A 22,041-nucleotide genomic window follows, 5' to 3' on the forward strand; every position below is an offset into this window, starting at 1 on the left:
CATGTTTTTGTCCCCATTTCCATCCCTCCACCCCCCTAATCATCTTGTTTTCCCCCATTCCCTTTTCTATTTCAAGTAAACAAACATATATACTATTTTTTAGGAGATGGTATTTTCCAAAGCTGAAATACCTTATCTTCATCTTTAGACAGTACCTTAATGCCAACAGGAATCACCCACTAAAAATTCCATTTGCTACTAAGGTTACCTGGCTATTCAAATAAGCAGTAGGTAAAACAGAATCATTTTTAATATCTAATTACTGTTAACAGTTTAAGCTTTCCATTTATAATGGATATTAATCCTATAGTTGAACAAATCTGGATCATAAAATTCTGAATATCAAACTACATGAAATTATTGAGTAGAACTCAAGTAAGCTTTTGAAACTTCCATTTGAGTTAAAATTGTGGCCTTGATTGAAAGGATCTCCAGGATATAGAAACAAGAGCTTTATCTTGTGTGATTGTTGTTTTTAATGCACTATGTTATTTATCTTCACTTTTGTTGCCCTTTGGTTAATCTCATAGTTACAGTATCTGATTTTGTTACCTGGAATATTGTATATATGCTTATTTGTTTGTTTTAAATAGGAAAGGGGAGAAAATGAGATGACTGGGAGGGGTGGGGGGAAGGAAATGGGGACAAAAACATGAGAAGGGGTATCAATGTGGGAGAAGTAATGCACCTACTATCTGGTACCTACTGTAACTGTAACCCATCTATATGTTGCAATAAAAAAATTGTGGCCTTGAAAGCACTCATTTATCTTTGAGACATTTAAGTAGAATGTAGACTTTCATAGAAACTTCTCAGTTGTTTGCTAAGCTGTCATCTTCTAAATCATTCCAGCTCCCACTCCAATCAGAGAATGAACTGTTAAATGCTTAATGAATAATTTGCATCTTATAGTTACCTAGCAACCATCACTAATTAAAATTAGATCTATTTCTGTGAAAGCTAACCTCTTTTCTTTCTTATCCCACCCTCCTTGCCTCTTCCCTGGCTTCCTGTACAAGCCCAGTTTTCTAGCAAGATCTCTTCTCTGTCTTCTCTCCCTTTTACATAGTCAAAAATCACTGATTTCCCTTTGAAAGCTTTAAAATTATATTCTGTCCCTTGTTTTCTCAAGCATGAAGTTCAACTTCTCTCACTATCTGGACCACTTTGTGTCTTGCTCTATCTAGCCTTGTCCCTAGAACTTCTTCATGCTCTATCCTTGAACCATTATAGTAGCCCCAACTACTGCTTATGCCACCACACTGCTGTCAGCACATGAAACACTGAAGAAGTGGGAATAAAAGATTCAGAAAGATTCCTTTCCTCTATCTGTAGCCTAATCAACACTTACTTTTTATGAAAGCATAAAACAAAAAATTAAAAATAAAAAGATTTATTTTAATTAAGTAACTTATGTATTATATATATTTATGGGGTGCAGTATAACATCTTGTATGTGATTATTGTAGTCCTTTGTCTTTTGATAATGTTCTAAACAATAAGGTGACACAGATATAGAATGGAAGATACCCAGAGGAGGAAGATGGGAGTGGGAATAGAGAGATGTTCAAAGGGTACAAAGTTTCAGTTAGACAAGAGGAAGAACTTCACTATCTATTGCACAGCATGGTGACTACATTTAATAATATTATATCATATATGGTTTGCTAATTAGCTTGACTTAATCATTTGACAGTAATATAATAATATATCAAAATATCACACTGTATCCCATAGACATATGTAACTATTTGTCAATTCAAAGAAAGAAGTTAGAGGGAAATTTCCTTCTCAAAAATTAACTTAATAGATAGAGTAGAAAACCAGCTGTCTCCTAGACTTAGAGGAAGAACTACCCAATGCAGACCTGGTGATGGGGAGGGAGGGATCTTCATAGGGAAGCTAAGTTTGTCAGGAACATAAGACTACATGCTAAATGATGCCTGGCCACTCCTTTCTATTCCCATGATCACCAAGCAGACTCTGAACTGGAGATACTAGGTTATTCTAATCCCCAGAACTGAATTCATTTATAGCATCCCAATAAAGCTCTCATTTCCAAGTTCTCAACATTTACCCCTTGGTTCTATTCCTGATACATGCTAATTACCTTGAGGTGAAGATCAGTCCTTACCCAACTCTCTACTCTTGGCTAGTGCTCAGCAGTACCTGTCAAGCTGTATAAATCAGTTCTGTGTTGTGTGAAAATTAAAGCACACTAGACGTGTGACCTACTGAGACCACAGTTCAAATGCTTATCTCATCTCAATGCTTTCTAAGTTACTTATCCCATCAATAAGTAGATCATATTTTATGGGAGGCTTTTCTAGAATTAGTGATCCTGGGCCAGTAAGTATGGTTTTTGTAGGATTATTAGCAATATGTGGCTTTAAACTGAAAATCTCCACCAATGACTTTCTAATCTTACTTCAGCCTCTATGCTTTTTGGAGCTTAAGGTTTCCTCTAATTGGGAAACAAATCCCATTTGAAAAAAGAACATAAACAGCAACAACAAAGGGTAAGATTAGATTGTTGTGCCTTTCCATATTTTTCTTGCTAAATAAGCACAACTAAAAACCTTTGGACAGTGTCTATAAAGTAAACAAAGTAGCTCAAAAAGATGAAGAGAAGGTAACAGACTAGAGGACACTGAGACAGAAGAAAGGCATGGGGTGACAAGTTCTCTTTTCTTCAGTCACAGCTATTTACCCACAGACAACAACAAAATACCCTACAAAAGCCAGCTGTCTCTTGCAATTAGGCTGGGAAGAGGGTAATCCAGTACAACACAATCATTCTACTCGAGCCAAACATCACAGTAAAAACTATGCCAGCTAAAGCTGAGTGGGAAGAGTACACTTCTATCCCTGCAAGGTTATAAATATCACCCCAACAAGCCCATCATGGAGATGACAGAGAGAGCTGAGAAGAGTCATTCCCAGTCAGTTTGTAAAGAGCTCCTACCCTACCAGGCACTAAGGAATAAGCCTATACCTCTCCCTTCCCTACTGAAATAGTATACAAGAAGACTGCAAGAGAATTTGGACTTCCACTAATACCCAATGGTATCAGTGGAAATAACCTGGGAAGTGAGAACTTACAGTACTATCTAGGACTTCTAACCTGGAAAGCAAGAAACCAGCATTCTACCTGGCAAGTAATAAAAGTGCATTCTTCTGTCCTTCCCCTGCTGGAGAGGTTATCAGAAAAAGCTCACTAGACAGAAGGCTAATATAAGATCTAAAGTCTTAGCATATTATTACTCAAAGAGTCTAGAACTCAAGCTAGTCACTCTTCATAACAAGAACAGGGAAGTTCTTATATGACAAAATAACATCAATACCAAGACAACAAATACAATGGAATTATTTGATGAAGACATTCAGGCAACCATTCTAAAAGCGCTTTAGTAAGCAATTTTGAACATGCTTGAAATAAAATGAAGGAACAAGAAAGCAGAGAAATTTATAATATAAAAAAAGAAAATAGAAATTTTAGGTAAGTCATGAAAAAGGTATTTCCCCAAAGATATTCAGACAGCAAAAAAAATACATGGAAATATGCTCAATATCATTAGCCATTAGGGAAATGCAAATTAAAAACCACAAGAGATAGTACTATACACTTATCTGAAAGGCTATAGAACATATAATGATGGTAAATGCTAGTAAAAATGCTGAATCACTCCTACATGATGTGTGGCAATGTAATATAGTATAGCCAGTCTGGAAAACATTTTGGTGGTATTTTAAAAAATAAAACATGCAGGGCATGGAGTGTAGCCTAGTGGTAGAGTGTTTGCCTACCATGCACAAAGCTCTAGATTTGATTCTTCTGTACCACATACACAGAAAAAGCAGGAAGTGGCTCTGTGGCTCAAGTAGCAGAGTGCTAACCTTGGACAAAAAGCATCCAAGGCCCTAAGTTCAAGCCCCAGGACTGGCAAATAAACAAAAACAAAAAACCAAAACAGGGCCGGAAGTTTGGCCTAGAGGTAGAGTGCTTGCCTAGCATGCACAAAGACCCAGGTTCGATCCCTCCATACCACGTGCATAGAAAAAGCTGGAAGTAGTACTGTGGCTCAAGTGGTAGAGCTCTAGCCTTGAGAAAAGCCAAGGACAGTGCCCTGAGTTCAAGCCCTACAACTGGCAAAAAACCAAACCAAAACAACCCCCCCCCCCCCCCCGCAAAACCTAAATACACAACTATTCTATGATCCAATAAGTTGAGTTCTGGGTATTTATTCCAGAGAAATGAAGTCTTATTTTCATACAAAAATCTGTATGCAAATATTTACAGCATCTTTATACATGTTAGTGTGAACAAGTCAAATATGAGCCAACCCCCCCACCCCCAAACCCACTTATATTCATCAATGAAGAGAACTGGTAAATCTTCAGAGAATTATATTGAGTGAACAAAGATAACTTCAAAGGGTTACATACTGTTTGACTGCATTTATACATTTTTTTTTTTTTGAGGTAGTAAGGGCTGAACTCAGGGCCTTGTAGTTGCTAGGCAACATTCTTGCAATGACAAAATTTTATAGAACTGGAGGACAGATTAGTATTAGGTGTTAAGGAGTAAGTTGTGGCTAGACAAGAATCCATGAGAGATCCTCGTGGTATAGGAAGTGCTGTCCTGACTGTATCATCACTATCCAGGGTGTAGTATCATAATGTAATTTCACAACATGTTATCATTAAGGAAAAAAATGGGTAAAATGATTACAAGATCTTGAATTATTATTTATAACTGTAATCTTGAATTATTATTTATAACTGTATATGAACCTACTTCTCAAAATATAAAATTTAAACACAAATATCTATGTGTAAATATGTATATTTGTCTATGTCTCATTTAACTTTAAAAGCAAAAATACATCAAAAGTTATTGATTCTTGTTTTAAAAACCTAAAATACCCATTTCTTTCTTATGCAGCTAATGGGTTGGTTCATTAGGCCTGATAGCCGTTCTTCCTAACTTAACTCCAGCTTTCTTCTGAATACACCCCAACTGGAATCTTTTCATCTTATATCGTGCCCCCCCAAAATTCCTGCTAAGCTAAGTATTTAAAATGATGTGTTGCATTTGGTTAACATACTGTAATTACAAATTCCATTTTCTTGAAATTTAGGTATTTCCTATAATTTTATTTTGCAACACACTACACAGAAGATTATTTCCGGCTGTTACATTTCCAGATATGGACTTACTGGTTCAATGATGTGTGACCATTATTTTACTTTTATGGCTTTTATGCTTCAAATTGCTGCTTCTAGCAACTTGCAGATATAAACTTAACATTAACTATTAATTTTCTTGAACTATAGCTCCTTTAGAATTATAAAATTTACATGTCTGAATTGAAGAGAGGAAGTTATTTGACAGATTAAATTCTAATCACCAACAACCAGTACAATCCCATGTACCAACAAGAAGATAAGCCTCCTTATAGACAGGATTATTACAATGAACTAGAATAGACTTTGGCAAACAGTTTGCCAGTGGTCTTGGGTAATATGTTTTCTTCCTGTCTTCATGCCCTGATTCTGGGGTAGGATGCCTCCAAAATGCTGGTCATTCTAATGTACATGGCATGTTGGAAAAATAAATCCAGGAATCCTCTGAATCCTACCTATCTATTTCATGGCCTCTCCTGCCACCTGGAATCCCCAAATATACAAAGTCTGATAGTAAGTTTCAGACTTCAGAAACAAGTGGCCTTACTTGGGCTCTTAACATGGGGAAGTTAAAGTATGTTGGTAATTTAAGAAAAGTGGTATTTATTGCACCCTCAGTTACTGAGGAAGGAAACCCAAGAGAGGCATACACTTCACACTAGTAGTATCTGACAATTACTGGTCAAGGTGTGAATGGCTAATACTAACTAGTCAATCTCATTTAGAGGCATACACTTCACACTAGTAGTATCTGACAATTACTGGGCAAGGTGTGAATGGCTAATACTAGTCAATCTCATTTAACTTGGGGAATTCAACTTTCATGAGCCAGGAAAGAGGCACAGCTAGCCTCATGATCAGGTGTACAGATGCTGCCTTTATGCCTGCCTTCTCTGAAAAATAGAATGAAACTTTTTTTCTATGCTTTAAGGCCTAAGTAAGTATATTTTTCCAAGTAATTAAATGGATTCAAAATTATTTATTGACAAAAACATTTCTCTCTATCTGCACAGAACTTAGGGGCTAGTATACATAAGAATGTTGTAAGTCAAGAGTTTTATTTGTGACTGAGACTGGTGGTTTACACTTGTAATCCCAAGTGCTTAGGAGGCTGAATGTGGAAGATTATGGTTCAAAACCAAAAAAGTCTGCAAGATTCCATTTTCAATTAATTAGCAAAAGGCAGGCTCAAGTGCCTGCTGTGAGCAAGGAAGCAGGGCAAGCACAAAACCTGGAGTTTTCCAGTATAGGACAAACAAGCAAAGAAAAACCAAAAACCAAAACTGTGGCAAAGGACCATCCACTGTTTATGCTGACCTAATTGTATGATTCAATACTTGCTCAGGGTCACTATAACTATGGTGGGTACATTTAAGAAGAGCATGACTATAATGAAGAGTTTATGACAATGTTGCCATGTCAGGTCTTACAAAGGGCAAAACAAAATGTGTATGTGAAGAACATTTCCATATTCACTTCAACACAGACATCATGCCAACTGAATGACTGATTGTCCTTAGATTCAAGAAGGACTCTAACACCAGTAGTCTATCGTCTCACAAGAATTCCTATGTCTTTTTTCCTACATAACAAAACCTAGATACATAAGGCCATATAGTATGATGCTAAACGAAAGAACCTCCAGGATATAGAAACAAAAGCCATAAAATGAGTGATTGTAGTCTTTAATGTACTGTTATCTCTCATCTCTTTTGCTGTCCCTTGGTTATCTCATATTGTTACAGTATTTCACCTTATCTGATATATTGTGTATATACTTATTTGGTTATTTGAAATAGGATAGGGAAGGGGGTAAAGAAGATGAGGGGAGGGGGAGGGAAATGGGGACCAAGACATAAGAAAGGGTATCAATGTTTGTGAAGTAATGCACCTTCTATCTGGTGAATATAATGTAACCCTTCTATTAATTACAATAAAAAATATATGGAAAAAAACCAGGTAATAACGTTTTCTTTTAGATTTAGCCAAAATTTGCAACTCAATACAAACTATTCATGTACTTTCAGGTTTCTGTTATAGTGGAATAAAAACAAAACACCAAAAACACACAAAAAATTTAAAAAGTAGATGAAACACTCAAATCATTTAAAACTATTATTCATAGTTTTACACATGCTTAAGTAATTTAAACTACTTGTTATAAAAAGTGGAGACGGATTAGGGGGAACTGAGAGTTTGGCCTGGTGGTGAAGTGTTTGATAGACTCCTTGGTTACCACACGCACAGAAAAGCCAGAAGTGGTGCTCAGGCTCAAGTCATAGAGCATTAGTCTTGAGAAAGCTCAAGGACAGTACACAGGCCTGGAGTTCAAGTCCCAGGAATGGAAAAAAAAAAAAAAGAAAGTAGGGAAGGGCTGGAAATGTGGCTTACTGGTAGAGTGCTTGCCTAGCATGCATAAAGCCCTGGGTTCAATTCCTTAGTGCCTCATAAACATAAAAAACCAGAAATGGTACTGTGGCTCAAATGGTAGAGCTGATTAGTCTTAAGCAAAAGCAGCTAAGGGACAGTGCGTAAGTACTGAGTTCAAGCCCCATTACTGGCATAAATAAACAAACAAGCTGGGAATGTGGCTTAGTGGTAGAGTTCTTGCCTGGCATGTATAAAGCCCTGGGTTCAATTCCTCAGTACCATATAAACAGAAAAAGCCAGAAGTGGCACTGTGGCAAGTGGTAGAGTGCTAGCCTTGAATTAAAGAATCTCAGGGATAGTGCCCAGGCCCTGAGTTCAGCTCCAAGATTGACAAATTAAAAAAAAAAAAAGGATCAATTTTGCTGGGCACAGTGGCTTACTCCTGTAATCCTAGCTACTCAGGAGACTGAGATCTGAGGATCGCAGTTCAAGGCCAGCTCAGGTACTAAAGACTGAGAGACTCTTATTTCCAATTAACTACCAGTTTTCTGTGGTGCTGTGGCTCCAAGGGTAAGACGGTAGCATTGAGCTGAAGAGCTCAAGGCCCAGAGTTCAAGCCCCACAACTAACAACAAATAGTAGGCAAGGTGTGAACTGTAAAAAGTATGTCCTGCTTATTTGCCTTTTCTTTGTCTCTACTAAGAAGTATGTAAATAAACCTAGTCAGAGAAAGCTATTTCAGTTGTTTATTTCCTACTTAAATCATTTCATTCCTTTCTACCTAGAAGCTTTAGCTGGGCGAGTTTGTTACTAGCAAATGGTGTCTCCATTCAGGCTTCAGAAGCTCTAGATGAGGGTCAGGCCATATGCTGTCAGTTATGACACCTTAGAAGAGACATCTCAGGAGAGTCTCTACAGTATCACCAACAGTGGCAGGAATTTGCTGTTTTTCTTCTTCTTTTAGCTCTGTGAAGGGTCTAAATGGGACCAATAGAGACCACTTCACAGACTCACATGGGATCAGTACTACTCATGTCAATCTATATTCTATATATACCCTCACCTTTTTTTTTTTTGCTAGTCCTGGAGTTTGAACTCAGGGCCTGGGCACTGTCCTTTAGCTTTCTCAAGACTAGAGCTCTACCACTTGAGCCACAGCACCACTTCTGACCTTTTCTATATATGTGGCACTGAGGAATCAAACTCAGGTCTTTGTGTATACTAGGCAAGCACTCTACCACTAGGCCAAACTCATGGATTCTATATGCCCCCCCCCTTTTTTTTTTGCCAGTCCTGGGCTTGAGCTCAGGGCCTGAGCCCTGTCCTTGGACTTTCTCAAGGCTAGAGCTCTACTACTTGAGCCTCAACACCACTTTCAGCTTTTTTCTATGCATGTGGTACCGAGGAATCAAACCTGGGTCTTCGTGCATACTAGGCAAGCACTTTACCACTAGGCCAAACTCCCAGCCTCCTATATGCCCCATTTTTGAAATGATACTTTTATGTGAACATGATAAAATAAATCTCAAAACATATATAATGAAAACTTGTCAGAAGCCTTTTAAGCTAAAAAGTCAGTACTGTTCAGACTTTTGTAGCCATATTTTCATCTCATAAAGCTTTACAAACACATACAGTCCAACAGAAGTTAGAAAAGTTGTACAAAGTAGTGATGTGTATAATATAGGTAGAAATTATTCTACTTTAAATCCTATAGACTCTACTCCCAAGCTCCTTGAGCTGATTCAAAGCTTTGGAAGAGTAGCAGGCTATAAAATCAACCCTCAAAAATCAACTGCCTTCCTTTATGCCAACAGTGAGAGGAACGAGGCAATAATCAGGAAAGAAACTCCTTTCACAATAGCCTCAAAGAAAATAAAGTACCTAGGAATTAGCTTAACTAAGAATGTAAAGGACCTTTTTGATGAAAACTTTAAAACCCTAAAAAAGGAAATTAAAGCAGAACTAAGGAAATGGAAAAACCTCCCATGCTCCTGGATTGGAAGAATCAACATTGTGAAAATGACAATCTTGCCAAGAGCTATCTACAAATTCAATGCAATACCCATCAATATCCCAATGGCATTCTTTAAAGAAATAGAAGAGGCAATCCAAAATTTCATATGGAATAATAAAAGACCCCGTATAGCAAAAACACTTCTTAGCAGAAAGAACAGCGCTGGAGGAATTTCAATTCCAAACTTTAGACTCTATTACAGAGCTATAATTATCAAAACAGCTTGGTTCTGGCACAGGAACAGGCCTGAAGACCAATGGAATAGAACTGAGGACCCAGATATTAAACCACAGACCTATGGCCACCTAATCTTTGACAAGGGAGCCAAAAAAATAGAATGGAAGAAAGACAGCCTCTTCAACAAGTTGTGCTGGCAGAACTGGTTAAGCACCTGCAGAAAACTAAAGTTGGATCCTTCTTTGTCACCTTGCACTAGAATTAACTCCAAATGGATCAAAGACCTGGAGGTAAAAGCTGACACACTGAAAACTTTACAGGAAGGAATAGGAGATACACTAGGCCTCCTTGGCACAGGTCGAAACTTTCTTAATAAGGACCAAGAATCACAACAAATCAGAGAAAGGCTGGATAAGTGGGACTGCATTAAACTGCAGAGCTTTTGTATGGCAAAGGACATAGCTAGTAAACTAATCAGGAAGCCTACAGAGTGGGAGAAGATCTTCACCAACCAAACAACGGACAAAGGTCTCATATCTAAAATATATCAACAACTCAAAAAATTGAATCACTACAAAACTAACCTCCAAAGTAACAACCATCCCATTAAAAAATGGGCCAAAGACTTAAAGAGAGTCTTCTCTGAAGAAGAAACAAAAATGGCCTATAGACACATGAAGAAATGCTCAACATCTCTGGTCATAAAAGAAATGCAAATCAAAACAACTCTAAGATTCTACCTCACTCCAGTTAGAATGGCCAGGATCAGGAAAACGAATAACAACAGATGCTGGGGGGATGTGGCCAGGAGGGATCACTACTACACTGTTGGTGGGAGTGCAAACTCATTACACCACTATGGAAAGCAGTGTGGCAGTGCCTCAAAAGGCTAAGCATAGAGTTCTCCTATGACCCAGCAATTCCACTACTTGGCATTTACCCAACCATCCAGAAACAAGGACATACTAAATCCACTAGCACAACAATGTTCATTGCAGCACTATTCACCATAGCAAAGATATGGAACCAACCTAGATGTCCCTCAGTTGATGAGTGGATCAACAAGTTGTGGTATTTGTACACAATGGAATTCTATGCTGCTGTCAGAAAGAATGACATCGCCCCATTTGTTAGGAAATGGAAAGACTTAGAAGCTAATTGAAAGGACCTCCAGGATATTGAAACAAAAGCCATATAATGAATGATTGTTGTCCTTAATGTACTATGTTGTCTCTCATCTCCTTTGCTGTCCCTTGGTTATCTCATATTGGTATAGTATCTCACTTTGTTATCTGATATATTGAATTTATTTGTATTTGGATATTTGAAATTTGATAGGGAAGGGGGGAAAACCAAGATGGGTGGGGGTTGTGGGGGGGGGAGGGAAATGGGTACCAAGACATGTGAAAGGGTATCAATGTATGTGAATTAATGCACCTTCTATCTGGCAAATATCATGTAACCCTTTTACTAATTACAATAAAAAAAGAAATAATTCTACTTTAAAAGTAAAAATAATAATTGTCTCTGAAGTTACACAGTCAGTACGCAGCAGAGCCAGGATTTAATCTGGGCTTGCCTAATGGGGACATCTGGTTGTATGACTCTATAGATTCATGCTTTTGGTAAGGCTGCCCACTAGACTGCCGAAGTCCAAGTTGGGAATGGATGCAGATACCTCCATTCCCTGCTTAACATAGATATTGAGACCTGTGCTGGATTTTACCCTTTATTTTAGCATTGGCTTCTTTCAAGACCACAGAGTTTAAGTGTTACAGGTGAGAAAAACCACAGAAATCCAGACTAATAACTGCCAAGCTACACAATCCCTTCTCAGGATAATGGCAGAGGGCTTTCCTGGGCACCTTCCACTAGAACAGTGACTGGAGGGGAGCCAAGAAAATAGCCCAAGGTCTGCAAGCTGCCCATCTAGAGAAGGCAAGCTCATAGAGCACATGATATTAAATTGAAGAGCAGTCAGTATAAAAGGCCTCTAAAAGTCAGACAGTATAGCTCATTGTAAGAGAGATTTTGTTGTTGTAGTTTGTGCTAATGGGGGTGAAGGAGGATGGGATATTTTTTAAAGAAAGGAAATATATTTCATGTAAATGAAATGACCATATGCAGGGATATGGTGTAAGGTTGTGAAAAATTATAAATGTTCTCCCTAACTGAAAGCCTAATGTCTCATATAATTCTGCAACTTTATAATCATTGCCCCATCTCCTTTCTGGTGATACTGCGGGGGGGGGGGGGGGGGAGGGAGAGGGGGAAGCAGGGTTTGAACTCAGTGCTTCATGCTTGCTAGGTAGGTACTTTACCATACCCTAGCACCTTTTGCTTTAGTTATTTTTCAAGTAGGGTCTGGTGTTTTTGCCCAGGGTTGCTTGAGATAGCAATCCTTCCAAAAACCTTCAATGCAGCTGGAATCACACAGATGTGTACCACCAGCTTTTTTGGTGCGATAAAGTCTTGCTAACTTCTTGTCTGGATTGGCTTCAGTTCGTTACCTTCTCAATCTTGATTTTCCCAGTAGTTGGGAATACAGGCATGGACTCCTGGGCCTCATTTGCCTGCCTTTGCTGTTGTTCTGAGTAGAAAGCCTAATTCATGCAGGGCAAGTACTCACTAAGCCACATTCCCAGCCCAAAAGTTCATTTTAAAACTGTCTACATGCATGATATACTTCAACAAAAGTATTTATTCTAGAAAAATAAAACAGATTCTGGCTCCTTCTTCCTAAGCAAAAGATGTGGGAAGGGAAACAGGACAGTGGCCACTCATGTGCAGGTTATAAACATGGCTTCCTCATGGCCTTATGTGTCACTAACAATTTGGTGGCCATGCTTCATTATTAAATATCTTTTAGTAGGTTGTTTCTCAGACCACTGTGACAGTTCCACAATACTTTATTTTAAAATTTAATTTCTAAGGGAATGATTCTGAAAACACGTGACCTGTCACGAGAGGCCTATTTTGTATTTATTTATCTTGGCAGTACTGAGGTTTGAGTTCAGGGCTTAACTGCTTGAGCCATGTACCTCACCTTTTTGCTTCATTCATTTTTCAGACAGGGCCTCATGCTTTGCCTGGGGCTGGCCTTGGACTATTATCATCTCTCAAAGCTGGTTTGCCTGGTGTCAGAGGCCTATTCTAACACAGAGCATTAAATTTAATTTCTAACTTTTTTTCATACCTTGAATAGGAAAAATAGAAGCAACTTGAACTGACAAAAGAAAACAGCTTTTTGGTATTCATTAAAAATATTGTAAAAAATTACCCTAAAATATGAAGTTTTATTAGTAATGAGTTAAAAAGATTTCTATAGATGAAGGTAATCAGTGGTTAAAACATTGTACTGTTTTTATAAAAAATGCATATAATTTAAGAGGATTCAAGGTAGTTTTCATATAGTGGGACTAAGAGAATTCTCTGAGAGAATAATAGTTCTGGGATGTCAGGGCTTTTCCACTGTCTTGGGACTGACTGTCAAGCTCCCTGTTGTCTGTATAAATTGAAGACAGAAATTCCTTGGTAAATTAGTGAGGGATGTACTTGAATAAGGCCTGGGGATCTATTTATACCTACAGAGACAGCTGTATGAATATTTCACACTTCAGTGCTGTTGGGAACTGTGCCTTGTATCAAGCACCTATGTTAGCTTGGAAGTACCAAGTCAATCTTAAGATGACTCCATTTCTAGCCAAAGGTCTGGTGAAAGCCAGAGAACTCAGCTAACATTACTGGCCTATGGAAACTATGAGACAGTAAATATGGTTGTGTTTAGCATTGAAGTTTGGGGTAACATGCCACTCTTAAAATATATAACTAAGGACAGTATGTAGAAAGTTGAAGTAGGGGTCAGCAAACTTTTTCTCTTAAAGGGCCATACAATGAGATTTTCAGCTTTGTAGGAGAGTAGTGTCTCTGCTGAAACCTCTTCATTCTGTCTCTGTAGCATAAAAACAGCCATGGACAAGTTGTAAATACAGCCATTTTTTCAATAAAACTTTACTTGTATGAGCAGGCAGTGACTTGGCCTGCTGTCCAGTTTGCCAGCCTGTGCTTTAAAATATTTTGTAGACATGTTCTTTTCTGAGATTTGATCTCGTCTTGTCTAGGTGGACTTTGACTATACCATTCTCCCATCTCAATTGCCAGGTATTATTGGTTTGTACCACCATGCTTGGCTGAAAATACTATTTTTGAGTTAAATGGCAGATGATCTCCACTGTTCAATTTTTGTTTTTAAACGGGTCCTGGGGCTTAAACTCAGGGCCTGGGTGTTATCCCTGAGATTTTTTGCTCAAGGCCAGCACTCTATCACTTGAGTCAAAGACTTCTACTTCTGGTTTGGTTTATTGGAGGTAAAAACCTCACAGACTTTCCTGACCAGGTTAGCTTTGAACCATGACACTAAGAACTCACCCTCTTGGGTAACCAGGATTATAGGTGTGAGCCACCAGCACTTGGCTCAAAAATATTAAAAAAAATGGAAGCCAGGTGTAGTGGCTCATGCCTGTAATCCCAGCTACTCAGGTGGCTGAGATCTGAGGATTGTGGTTAAAAGTCCATGAGACTCTTATCTTCAACTAACCACTAAAAAATGGAAAGTGAGGCTGTGGTCAAGGGGTAGGCCTAGAGATAGGGTGGTAGCCTTGAGCTGAAGAGCTTAGTCAGGAACAGTACTCAGGCTGAGTTCAAGCCACATGACCCACAAATATGTGTACACACACACACACACACACACACACACACAATTTAAATGGAAAAAAGAAAGAAAGCTTTCCTTATAGTCAGCCAAAAGGAAAGTCAGTGGTCACCACCCAATGAACCTTTGATTTTAAGAAGCAATCTAAGAAAAAATATTATTCTTTTTTGGGTGGTACTAGAATTCAGGGTCTTGTGCTTGCTAGGCAGACAATTAACCACTTAGGCCCTGTCCCAGTTCTTTTTGCCTCAGTGTTATTTTTCAGATAGTCTGCCTTTGTTGGCCTTAGAGGATGATTCTCTAGCCTCTACCTCCTGCATTGTTGGTATTAAAGGAACATGCCACCACTACAACCAACTTTTTTTTTTTTTTTTTTTTTGCTAGTCCTGGCCTTGAACTCAGGGCCCTGAGCACTCTCCTTAGGCTTCCTCAAGGCTAGAGTTCTACCACTTGAGCTATAGCACCACTTCTGGCTTTTTCTGTGTATGTGGTATGGTGGAATTGAACCCTGGTCTTTGTGAATGCTAGCAAGCACTCCACCCCCGCCCCCCCCTTTTTTTTTTTTTGAGAGAGAGAGAAGGTCTTAGGGTTTTTTCCCCCCTGTTTGAGCTGAACTGAAACTACAGTCCTCCTATCTTTGCCTCTGTCTGTATAGATGGAATTATAAATTGCTACTACGCGCAGTCTGAACTCTAAATGGACACCTCTATTTGAATTGCGATGTGGAAAAAACTAATGTTCAATATTGGGATAAATTTGAACCAAAGAGCACTAACTATAGTAGTCATTTATCTCACCTGTGATCCCAATACCTGCTTGATCATAATCTGGCTTCTCTTTCACATACTGTTTTTCTGACAACAGACGGAGATGATTACCTTTGCTTTTTGACAGCGGCGATGGAGGCTGCTCTGTAAACACTTCTAGGGGTGGGGAGTCATGGTGATCAAAGTCTTTGTCCATGGCTTCTATAAGACTGGTGATGTCTGAGTCCTCTGAGCTATGCCTGGTGCTGCTGGCACATTCTGGGTGGGAAGGGTGTGTAAGTGGGGCTGGAGACAACCTTTCAGGCAGTGGTTCTTGATGCTGAGGCACTGGTGGTGGTGGTGGTGGAGGCTGAGAGTGTTGCTCCAGAGGACTGTGGCTATGATGCTGGCTGCTATGTTGGTTCTGTTTTGCCCCTTTGGACTTTTTGCCTGATGTATGACTTTGGGGCACTGAATTTGCTTCTAAAACAAGGGAATTTGTTTTGCTTGCAGATTGTGAGGAGGCTGTTTGAGAAGTCCTGCTTGAGGTACTTGAACTGTTTTTGGCCCTGATATTTTCCACCTCTGCTGAGTTTCTGCTGCTGTGGCTGCTGTGTGAGTGGACTGATGGGCCACACTGCTTGTGACTCCCTGTACCAGATCGGGACGATGAGCCGCTTGTTCCACAGAATCCCCTACTATGACTGGCATCACAGCTGAGTGTGTTCAAGCTGAAAAAAGAATCATGTACAGCTCAATAAACAGTAACTTACAGCCATCACAAACACAAATTACTCTATAGAAAACCAGCAAAACAAGGCAATTTACCAAAACTTTCTAGGATTTACTTTATCTGAAAATTAAACTAGTCAATGATGAATAGGAATATTTTGACCCCTTCTAATATGATAAATTCAAGGTATAGGGCTGGGGCTATAGTTCAAGAGTGCTTGCCTAGCAAGCACAAGATCCTGAGTTCAATCCCTAGAACTGCAAAGCAAAAAAACAGCAAAGAAACAAACAAACAAATCTGTCATGATATCCAGCATAATCATCTAGTAACTGAGTGCCAACACCACAGTAATAAGTAATCAGAATTAAGGTTTTGTTTTTTACACTATTGCCCAAGCAAAGATTTTGAGGTTTTTTTTTTTGTAATTGATTATGTGAACATACTTTCCTTCAGATGATATACCAACGATTCTCCTGAGATCAAATGGCCTTCCCACATCAAAAGGTGGGTTTGAGGCCTCAAAGGACAGTCGCCTTCGAAATGGTTCCCAAATTCCTTGAGCTTCCAAATACGCAGTTCCAATGACCAAGAGAAATAGTGCGCTGAAAGGGTACAGAATATGGAAAGTTAGTACTATTTGTTAAGACAAAAGTAATAAAACCAGCCATTAGACAGTTTTGGGGAAGAACAATGCAATGAAAAGACAGATGTCTGTAAAGTATTTTTATGGGCAAGGAACAAATATATGGATATACAGAATGTTTTAATAGAATTTTCTCTTACATGGAGGCTTTATAGAAAGTATCAGAGAAACACCTGGAGGATAGTTTTTCCTGACTGAGTTTGAACTTCAACTTGATGAGCCTTTTTTTCCCCTTAAAGGATATGTACAGTTACAATAAATTAATTTAGAGGCAGGTGTATCTGATTCTCTACTGCACATAAAATAGGATTTAAAAAGATTTCTAACTAGTTTCATTCTACTTAGTCACAATTATGTTAAAATAATAACATATACCTAAATCATCTACTTTTATCTAGCAAATTATGAATATTTTCCTCTTTAGGAAATTAACATGTATTTCATGTACTTAACTTTCAAATGTAAAAAGATTTGTCTGTGGGTGTACCTTGGCATTTGGGAAAGTTGTACTTTGGGCACTCAGTAATGACAGCTTAATGAATGCAAGTACCTCATTATTCCTGAGATGATGATATATAGAGCCAGTTCCCAGCTGGGTCTAGGTAGTGCTTCTGCACAGGTTGCTAACATGTGGTATGGAAGGGATGCATTCAATATAAACACAAACTCAGAACCACTGCTTGTTACAAACTTCAGCTCACGAATAACTCTAGAGGCTGTGAAATCAGGAGTAAATCTAAAACAGAATGATAGCAGTTAGGCTATGTTTTAGAACAGATCACAAAAAGTTCAAATATAATATTAGTACTTTAAAATATAATACAAAATGAGTATACTTTTATTCAATTTCCCTATTTTAAGTTACAGTATTGTCCCAAGAGGTTAATAACAGGAACTACTATATTCTTGGCTAAATTTGAGAAATTGAGAATAATAATCAGCTTCTCAAGCACTAATCCCAGAAAGCAATATCTGTACTTCTTACCTTCCCCCTCCCCCACTTAATCCAGGCTATATCTTCAATGGTGTGTTAATTAAACCCTTGTTTACTGTCACAATTATGTTACTTTTGAGAACTGTATGCACCTGGAGGAAAGTTGTCATAGTCTTCATTCTACCTTTAGTATTGTCATAGTCTTCATTCTACCTTTAGTATCAAGAATTAAACTTTGTATAATAATATAGCTACTTATTAAGTAAATATCCATTAAAATAATAAAATCATTATTCACATTAAGGGAATTCAGATTATACTTACTTCATAAACTTAACAAGGAAATAAGTAAGCAACTGTAAGTAAGCAATTAAAGATGCTGCAACTAATGCTGGTTTAGACACTACAAAAGGTCTGACCAAAGTATTACATATTCTCAGATTGCACATGAAGAAGTTGTATGTGTAAGGTGGAGTGTTTGCCTAGCATGTACAAAGACCCCGATTCGATTACCTGGTACCACATCCATAGAAAAAGCCAGAAGTTATAGTATAGCTCAAATGGCAGAGCTCTAGCCTTAAGAAAGCCCAGAGACAATGCTGAGTTCAAGCTCCTGGACTGGCATAAACAAAAACAAAAAACCCCCCAAAAAACAAAACAAAAAAACAACCCACAAAGAAAACCATGTAAGGTACATGTTTCTGCTTTGTAGTTGAGGTATTGTAAACTCATACTAACATTTCATACTTTAATACAACATTGACCATATATATATATATACACATATATATATGTATATATATGTGTATATATATATATATATATTTTTTTTTTTTTTTTTTGGGTGGGTCATGGGGCTTGAACTTTGGGCCTGGGCATTGTCCCTTCAGTTCAAGGCTACTGTCCTACATCTGAGCCACAGGCCCACTTCCTGTTTTCTAGTGATTAACTGCAGATAAGAGATAAGAGTCTCACATTCTTTAGTGCCCGGGCTGGCTCTGAACCACAATTCTCAGATTTCAGCCTCCTGAGGAGCTAGGATTACAGGCATGAGCCACAGTGCCCAGTTGATAATAATTTTGAAGTTAGTTTCTAGGATAATCTGATCCACTTGGGAGGAAGAAGAATTTTATACATTTTAAACAAAAACATAAAGAAATCTTAGCTGAAGGTTTAAGGGAAAAAAGGAACATATTAGTGGATTAAATACCTTTGAATTTTTTTTTCCTGTAGGTCATGGGGCTTGAATTTGGCCTGGGCACTGTCCCTAACCTCTTCAGCTTAAGGCTACTGCTCTATCCTTGAGTCAACCCCCACTTCCCATTTTCTAGAGGTTAACCGGAGAGAAAGAGTCCCGAAAGAGTCCCAGTTCCTTTTGTGCCTGGGCTGGCTTTGAACCTTGATCCTCAGATCTCAACCTCCTGAGTAGCTAGGATTACAGGCGTGAGCCACCGCCACCTTTGAATTTTTGTAAATATTAAAACATACCCTTGTGCAATATTTGAATAACTCACAAAAAAGGGATTACTGAGAAGTCAGTGATTTATTATGTCATATCTTATAAGGACATACTTACAGTATGATTATATCTCTAGAGGCATTGGCACTTAGTGAAAACTCTTGACAATTAACCACTTTAAAGCCATATCCCTCACAGGAGTATCCACTGATTTCAATGGTTTCTATGTGAATCTGAAGTTGTCCTGTATTCTCTACTTTAAATGTTCTTTTCAATGTGAAATTCGGTTCTCTCAGTTTCAAACCTAAAGGAAAAAAATCAGGAGGATAAATCTTGCCATTGTGTACTTCTGGTCAAGACTATAGTATCATTACTTATGAACTCCTATATGCAAGAGATGAAAATTCACATACCAAAGAAATCAGCCATTCTTAAATTCCATAAAAAAGCACTTTACTTGGATATGTGATTTTTAGATGGCAAAAGTTATTAGTTTTAGCTTTCAAGTATGCAGTGAGCATTGATACTTTAAACCAAACAATACTGAATACCAAGGCATAGGATTTCCTCAACACTGTAAGTATTCATCACCAACAGAATGGTGGGCACACACACATTGCCCTTGCTTTTGGAATTACTTGCTGTTGAGAACAAATGCTGACCTTTTGTGCCATTTTTATGATTAAGAATACTCATACTCACTGTCTATACAATCTTTTAACAATGCTTCTGTGATTTTAAATCGCAAAGAACTTCCTGGACCCGGAAGCTTGCCTGCCACACGCAAATTCTCGGTTGTTCCTTGTCCTTGGACCATCACAGCATCCACCACTGTCAAGTTATTTCTATGCAAAAGTAAGAATTGCAGATTTTTAAAATTTACATTAAATCTGTATAATATTTTCATTTATAATATCTACCACTACAGTATAAGATGCCACAAGGAATTAAACATTGAATTCTAAGTGAAAATTTGGAAGTTCCAAAGAGCAAGAGTCATTCATTGTTAAATCACAGATGGTACATATAGCACGATACCATTCATGTTTCTGAGTGCTATAAGGAATTTGAAAAACTCAACCAATGCTTCTATCACAGAACCTACCTGACTATGATTAGTGAAGAAACAGTTCTGTTGTGAGTTGGAGTAAACTTCACTTTGACAGATTTCTTTTCTCCAGGTTTTAAAATTAGGTTTAAAATTAAATGTCGAGAGAGGCCCTCTGTAAATCCTGTCGAACTTTGCAGTGGATGAGCCTTCGAACATTAGGTAAACAAATAGGAGTCATTTAACATCAATTTTCTGGGAAAACGTTTTTATCCCCTTAACCCCATCTAGAGCCCAATACAGTTCTTCAAACTGATTATGCAAATAACTTTTTTCTTAATGATTTCAACACTGGTAAGCTGGCAATCAGAGCAGGGAAAACAGTGAGAAGACCTTATATTTTGCGGGCTTTATACCTAGGTTACCCATGTCCCAAGCACTTGTTTTTCTATATATACTTTAAGCCTTAATTTTTTTTTGGAAAATAAAACAATGTGTTGAAATTGTTTTAAGGAAAAAGAGTGAAAGAGCTGTGAAGAGTTAATGTCACAATTAAACCCCACCCCTTTGCATAACATATGCAAATAAATAAAGCAAAATAAATTCTCCCAAAATTTTTAAGGATATATTTTTATATCCTTAAAAAGAAACGGTCATAAACCTAAAACAAATAGCTTAATGCATTAGCACCAAGTGTAACCAAAGCTCAGTATCCTTGGGTTCACCTGCTGCTGCTCCTGGTCACGGCTGTCCTATTCCTTTCCAGAAGGAAACAATGGAAGCATATATTTTACTTGTAAAATACTGCCAATTCATATTTGTTATTATATTTTACTTTGAAAATTAGACACTTATTTGTTTAAATTTTATAGTATAGATCCATTTAATATCTAAATATGATGGTCAATTACAAATAATGTTAGAAAATACTTATTTTTAAATTAAAAAAACATAGCTTGTACATGAAAATGTACTGTTTTGCTTTTTAAGATGAAGCAATTTTGGGGAAAGGTTGGCAATATTTGACTTTAGCTATCCATACATTCTTCATGGCTTATTGATCCACAAGAGAGTGAGTTCTGCAACCTTTTTTTACTCCCTTAGGCAGAATTATGTTTAAATCATATAGACAAATATATCTAAATTAGCTTGAATCTACATAGAGACAAATTAAGATTGTCAGTGGGCTTTATGAAGCACACTGCTCTTTATTGCTTCTGAGGTAAAACAAACAAAACTTTCTTTCACATCTAACATATTGTCTGTCAAAACATTACTCCCAACTGGTTAGTGAATAAAACAAATACGAGCTAATTTAAGTTCTGATGAATTGGGAAGCACTTCAGGATGCTGTGATTTCCCCAGGACATTGTTGACAGCTTTTTAAAAAAATTTTTTTTTTTATTTTGGTTGGTTGTGGGGCTTGAATGTTGGGCCTGGGCATTGTCCCTGAGCTCTTCAAGTCTCCCACCCTACCACTTGAACCACTGTGCCACTTCCCATTGACAGTTTTATAGCAAAAAAAATAATTCTCAAGGAGTAATTTAGCAATACCTGGTGATCTCAGATCACCAGGTATCATGAAGTCCAAATCACTTTCCTAAGAACCCTAACAGACTATTTGCTTTTCACTGAGTTAGTATTTACACAGATAGTCCTCAACAGCATCAGAGGGTATTCATGAAGTCCAAATCACTTTCCTAAGAACCCTAACAGACTATTTGCTTTTCACTGAGTTAGTATTTACACAGATAGTCCTCAACACCATCAGAGGGTAATTGTACTGACCCTTCAGTGTGAATCATTACAACAATGTCAAACTTTACTAGTAGCTACCCTATGCTTCCCTGCCACGTGCTTGTACAAGTGGGGCAAAATGAAGCAACACATGAAATATGCATGAAGTACTCCTCCAGCACAACGAAGTTCCATGGTGTGCTAAAAATCTATTTGAGATGCAAGTAGCTGTTCTGCTCTCCATTAATGTCTAAAAGAATGGCTGACAGTCAAGTTATA

At 37.9% G+C, this 22,041-nt stretch overlaps 1 protein-coding gene across 3 annotated transcripts in view; it reads right to left on the reverse strand.

Annotated features, from left to right (window-relative positions):
* Nucleotides 1-22,041, reverse strand: part of Tmem131 (transmembrane protein 131) — a 159,444-nt gene that overhangs the window by 18,212 nt on the left and 119,191 nt on the right. For all 3 annotated transcript variants that reach the window (XM_090336457.1, XM_090336456.1, XM_090336455.1), the window contains 6 exons: nt 20,083-20,234; nt 19,680-19,822; nt 19,095-19,281; nt 17,135-17,320; nt 16,385-16,543; nt 15,341-15,939 (listed from right to left, as the gene is read on the reverse strand). In XM_090336457.1, the coding sequence (XP_090192583.1) occupies nt 15,341-15,939; nt 16,385-16,543; nt 17,135-17,320; nt 19,095-19,281; nt 19,680-19,822; nt 20,083-20,234 (1,426 nt within the window). The remainder of the gene's footprint in view (nt 1-15,340; nt 15,940-16,384; nt 16,544-17,134; nt 17,321-19,094; nt 19,282-19,679; nt 19,823-20,082; nt 20,235-22,041) is intronic.

Source organism: Megascapheus bottae, chromosome 7 (genome assembly GCF_031878675.1).
Source record: "Megascapheus bottae isolate mThoBot1 chromosome 7, mThoBot2.hap1, whole genome shotgun sequence".
Taxonomy (NCBI): domain Eukaryota; kingdom Metazoa; phylum Chordata; class Mammalia; order Rodentia; family Geomyidae; genus Megascapheus; species Megascapheus bottae.